Source organism: Pristiophorus japonicus, chromosome 4 (assembly GCF_044704955.1).
Source record: "Pristiophorus japonicus isolate sPriJap1 chromosome 4, sPriJap1.hap1, whole genome shotgun sequence".
Taxonomy (NCBI): domain Eukaryota; kingdom Metazoa; phylum Chordata; class Chondrichthyes; family Pristiophoridae; genus Pristiophorus; species Pristiophorus japonicus.
The window spans coordinates 128129137-128135186 of record NC_091980.1 but is presented as its reverse complement, the minus strand read 5'-3'; the positions used below and the strand labels follow the sequence as shown (position 1 = coordinate 128135186).

Sequence of the window (6050 nt, the reverse complement as noted above, 5' to 3'; positions counted from 1 at the left end):
TCAGTGCCTTTGAGTCCACAGGTTCGCCCATGACGGCTCACCAAATCAGAGCTTGGACGGCCAGTGACCCCACGTTATCCTGAGTAAAAAGTTGTGTCCTAACTGGTGACTGGGCAGAGGCTCGCGATGCCTGCCCCAAGGAATTAAAACCCTTTCACAGACGCATGCATGAGCTGTCACTAAAAGCAGACAGCCTGATGTGGGGCAACCGAGTAGTCATACCCCTGCGAGGCAGAGAGGCATTTGTCTGGGAGCTCCACCGCGAGCACCCGGGGATCGTTCTCATGAAGGCCATAGCCAGATCCCACGTCTGGTGGCCTGGTATTGACGCGGACTTGGAGCTCTGCGTCCGAAGGTGCACCATTTGTGCCCAACTCAGCAATGCCCCCAGGGACGCTCCACTGAGCCCCTGGCCTACCAAACCGTGGTGGAGGGTGCACGTAGACTATGTGGGTCCATTCATGGGCAAAATGTTCCTCGTAGTTGTAGATGCATTTTCAAAGTGGATCGAATGCACCATTTTAAACTCGAGCACGACCTCCACCACTGTGGAGAGCCTCGCAACCATGTTTGCAACGCACGGAATCCCTGACATATTGGTCAGTGACAATGGTCCGTGTTTCACCAGTGCAGAATTCCAAGATTTTCTAATTGACCACGGCATAAATCACGTCAAGACGGCACCGTTCAAGCCGGCCTCCAACAGCCAGGTGGAGAGAGCAGTGCAAATCATTAAATAAGGCATGCTTAAAGTCCAAGGTCCCACGCTGCAGGGTCGCCTATCACGACTGCTGCTGGCATACAGGTCTCGTCCGCACTCACTGACTGGGATCCCCCCCGAGCAACTGTTGATGAAAAGGACTTTAAAAACAAGGCTCTCATTAATCCTCCCAGACATGCACGCAATCATTGAGGCAAAGCGTCATAAGCTGACTGAGTACCATGACAGAAATTCGAGGGGGAGATGGAATGAGATAGGGGACAAAGTGTTTGTACTAAACTGTGGCAGGGGTCCCAAATGGCTTGCAGGGACAGTAACAGACAAGGAAGGAAACAGGCTACTGGTAGTACAAATGGACAATGGCAAAACCTGCTGGAGGCATGTAGACCAAGTTAAAAGCAGATTTACCAACAACACTGCGGAACCAGAGGCACACTACAATGTGGAACTCGCACCACACCTGGTGGACAGACAGAGGGAACAACCTGAGGGAAAGGACAATCCCAACAGACAGCCCAGGTAAGTCAACAATAATCACACCAATCGAAACAGACAGCTCAGGCAAGATACCAGCAACCGCTCCCAAAGAAAAACAGACACCAAGGCAAACAACTGAACCACAACTCAGACGCTCCATGCGAGAGCGTAGACCACCTGAGAGACTGAACCTATAAAGACAATAAGACCTTGCGGGAGGGTGATGTCATGTATCTTACATTATTATATATAACTGTATCCTAACATGCTACACATGGCTGTAATAAGATATGACCTGTAACCACCAGCATACCTTACCACCAGAGGTGCACTTGCAAGAGACAGGTATACAAGGACAGGTCTCAGGCAAGTGCAGCATTCCAGAGCTGTGAAATAAAAGTGCAGGTTCAGAGTGATCTTGACTTCACTACATGCCTCGTGTGAATCTGTACTGAGGGGGACAGGACTTTACATAAAGAATAGAGGATTCACTTGAGCCTGTGATTCTGGATATGTGAACTGTGTTTGAGGAAAGTTAGCATAATTCAGATCCTCATTAAGTTGTCAGCCAATGATGTTCCTTCTTCAAAGATCTGACTGGCTCTGGGAGTCCATCATCCCTCCTCCCATTACTTGATTGGTGCTCTGAGAGGCTGCAACTTCTGATTGGGTATTGAGGACTGTCACTCATCCTGCAGTGTGCCACACACACCCTGGGTTGTTCAGCAGTCGAAATACTGGCATTTGCGGTTGCTTGAATTTCTACAGTTGTCTGAGGTTGGCTACGTTTCAGTTTATTGCTTCTACAAAGTTTAGATTTGTGAAAAAGAATCTAGATGGCTTCCCAAGTGCGTCAGAACTACCACCAGGGCTGTGAGGATGCTGTCAACAAGCAGATCAACATGGAGCTCTATTCCTTCTATGTTTATCTCTCTATGGTGAGTTTTGCATTTCAGAGCCCTTCACTATGGAATGTGAATTTACTTAATTCTGTGCTTGATCCAGCCCACCTATTCTGAGCATCTTGAATGTTCATGACTCACTTTCCTGGGCTCTTTTGAGCTTGTTGAAGTTTATTTGGAATACATTCTGCATGGAATTCAGAATTTGTATCCTTAATCTAATTCACTCCATGGACTTTCTCTACCTTGCCTTTTTGCAATGAGCGGATGTAATAAAATTAGTCAGGCCATTTAGGAGGGAAGTTGGGAAGTATTCTTTCCTACAAGGGTGTTGGAAATCTGGAACACTTTTTTTTTCTCTCTCCTCCACCCACTGCCCCACCACACACACACATGAAGGCTTTGATGCTGGGCCAAGGTTTTTCATTGGGTAAGGCTATCAAAAGATTGTTTCCATGAAAATGTCCATCAAAGGCAGTCCCTCGGAATAGAGGAAGACTTGCTTCCACTCTTAAAATGAGTCCTTCGGTGGCTGAACAGTCCAATATGAGAACCACGAACTGTTACAGGTGGGACACATAGTAGTTGAGGGAAAGGGTGGGTGGGACTAGTTTGCTGTACACTTTTTTTTGTTGCCTGCTCTTGGTGGTGAGACTCTAGGTGCTCAGCGCCCTCCCGGATGCACTTCTTCCACTTGGGGCGATCTCTGGCCAGTGATTCCCAGGTGTCAGTGAGGATGTTACAGGGAGGCTTTGAGGGTGTCCCTGTAATGTTTCCTCTGCCCACCTTTGGCTTGTTTGCCATTAAGGAGTTCCATGTTCAGTAAGGTTTTAAACCCTTGAAAGAAAGCAAAATATTGAGGTTGAAGTTATGTGCTGTACACATGATGATGGGTTTGTGATATAGTACTCTTCTGATCGCTCCATAGTCCTTCTACTTTGACCGGGATGATGTTGCCCTGTGTCACTTTGCTGAGTTCTTCAAGGAGCAGTCACGTGAGGAACGTGAGCATGCTGAGAAACTGATGGAATTCCAGAATCGATGTGGAGGCCGAATTATCTTGGTGGACATCAAGGTTTGATTCAATAAAAGTGACCTTCTGTCTGGCTCCCCTTAGACTGAATGTTCCCATATGTGATAAAGCCATTATTTCAAATTTACAGCACACAGGCCATTTGGCCAAGCTGGACTTTGCTGGTGTTTATACTCCACACGAGATTCCTCACATTTTGCTTTATCTCGCCCTGTCGTCATATCATTCTATTCTCTTCTCCCCATGCACTTGCATTGCTTCCCTACAAATACATCTACACTATTTGCCTTATCACTATAACTCTAGTAGCTGTGATAGCTTAATAGCAAATTTTTATTGTAACAAATGGGTTCATGGTAAAGTAGACTTTTGATTGCACCCCAATTTCCTTTGATACTTTTTAATGTTTGTTTAATCCACTGTTCGAACTTTCTTTCCAGAAACCAGAGCAGGATGAATGGAGCAATGGTCTGGAGGTGATGCAGAGAGCTCTGCAGATGGAGAAGAATGTGAACCAGAGTCTGCTGGATCTGCACAAACTCTCCACTGGGAGCACCAACCCTCATGTAAGTTCTTAACAAAAAGCCCACATTAAATTATTAAGTTGGAGTTTGTGGAAACTTGCTGTCCTTGGGCCTAATTAAAAGATCTCCATGCCTAATAGCTTTGTATTGGTGTCTCTGTTATTGTTTGGTAAGCAGTGGGAAGGGAAGGGAGGCTGGCCTACTGTGGACAGTAACTAATAAATGTGTCCCAGTGATTTCAGTATCTGAGCACTTATTGTGCAGTAAATTTAATCTAATACAGTAATTCCAGCAATCTCAATTGCACCACTTGACTTTCCTCCACTTTGAGGATTAAAATCCAAATTCTTAAGGGACAGCTGCCATTCTATGATGTCTGGTGCTGGACATAACTAGTTTCCCCCTTTCAGTTGTGTGACTTCCTGGAGTCCCACTACTTGGATGAACAAGTGAAGATGATCAAGAAGGTTGGAGATCACATCACCAACTTGAAGAGACTGGGAGCCCCTGAGAATGGCCTGGGAGAGTACCTGTTTGACAAGCACACCCTGGAGGAGAGTGATTAAACTGACTGGTTCAAGCTTTTTGTATTTGCCTGCAGGACTGGGGTCCTAATTATATAATGATGGCTTATGACTTTGTCCAAAGAGCTAAGATGTGAACTGTAACATAACTATAAAACTGAGTAACATTGCACTGGGTTTTGTCTCCTTGTATGTATGAGTGGTTGTGTATCTTTCAATTAAGCAGAATTACACTGAGTTATGGAACAATGTTATGGGATTCAGTCAAATCAAATTTGGTTTTCCTCTGACATATTGAAGTATTGACTCTGATTATGCAGAAATGTGTTGCAAGACCTAAAATGTTCAAGGGGATGGTAATGGTCTGAACACATCCATGAGATATTGACTGAGGGATAAAGCATGGTCAGAGGTAGGTTTTAGGGAGTGTCTTAAATAGATTTAGAGAGGGAATGGCAGAGCTTAGGCTTCAGAGCAGTATAAAAATAGCTGTTCCCTCTAGTGAACATTCTCTTGGCTATTACATAACTGAAAATTCAGTGTAACAAAATAAAAGTTGTTGTAACACGTTAAACATCGGCAGCATTTTCCAGTAAATCAGAGTTTCATTATTTCAGTCTGTGGAAGAAAATGACCTGGATTAGCATCCTCTTTAATATTAGCCCTGTAATTAGCAGTTTGTATTCAGTATTTGCAGCAGATCCTATTCAGTTATTATTGCAGTTTGTTCAGTAACTGAACTGACTGCTGCTGTAGACTTTGTTAAGCTTTGTATGTAAAGCAGCAATTACTGTACAGACCAGTAATGTCTGAGTGCATTGAATGTCGGGAACTGCAATTGGGTGAGCAGGGAAAGCATCAGCTTGATGTTAAAGCTTCATTGTTTAGTGTGGATACCCGAGCGCGGTGGTTCTGGGAAAGATTCTCTTCCACTTGCTCCTATCGTGATCGAATAACTTGCCAACATGATCTATGCTCACATGAATAAGGTATTGAAGGATTACCTGTGCAACTAAATTCCAACAAAATATTATCCTGCTGGAAGAAGCAGTAAATGTATTTCTTTAAATGCACAAAGCAAGAGGCCCAAGATTTTAAACACAAGGCTCCGGAAAAACATTTGCCCCATCCTGAGCCCCAATGCCAAATACCTGAATTTATCAACCCAATGTATCCAGTTGCATTTGCTCCCATTGTGCATTTCATACCAAATAGCAATCATCCTGTCAAAACCCCAGTGGATTTTCATTTCATTGCTTCACCCCTGTGAATGGATTCAAATATTAATGCTGAACTCCAAGCCATCGTCAACACCCTCACTGAGGCGTACAAAAGCATAGGCCTTACGCTAACCATCCGTAAGATAAAGATCCTCCACCAACCTGACCCCGCCACACAGCACTCCCCCTGGTCATCAAAATCGACGGCACGGCCTGGGACAACATGGACCATTTTCCATATCTCGGGAGCCTACTGTCAGCAAGGGCCGACATCGATTATGAGGTCCAGTGCGCCAGCGCATCCTTCGGTCGTCTGAGGAAAGGAATGTTTGAAGACAAGGACTTCAAAACTGGCATTAAGCTTGTGGTCTACAGGGCTGTAATGAAGGCAGCCCTCCTATGTGGCTCAGAGGCGTGGACGATATACAGCAAACCAGCTCAAAACACTGGAGAAGTCCCACCAGCACTGCCTCTGCAAGATCCTGCAAATCCATTTGGAGCAAAGACGCACCAACATCCGTGTTCTTGCTTAGGCCAACATCCCCCCCACATCGAAGCACTGACCACGCTCAATTAGCTCCGTTGGACGGGTCACACTGTCCGTATGCGCGACACGAGACTCCCAAAGCAAGCACTCTACTCGGAGCTT

At 45.3% G+C, this 6050-nt stretch overlaps 1 protein-coding gene across 1 annotated transcript; it reads left to right on the top strand.

Moving 5' to 3' along the window:
• The first annotated feature begins 2034 nt into the window (after positions 1-2034).
• On the top strand, positions 2035-4223 carry LOC139262501 (ferritin heavy chain, oocyte isoform-like). The gene is made up of 4 exons (XM_070877681.1): positions 2035-2136; positions 3029-3175; positions 3574-3699; positions 4068-4223. The coding sequence occupies exons 1-4, from the start codon at positions 2035-2037 to the stop codon at positions 4221-4223; spliced, it is 531 nt and encodes a 176-aa protein (XP_070733782.1).
• Positions 4224-6050: the final 1827 nt, after the last annotated feature.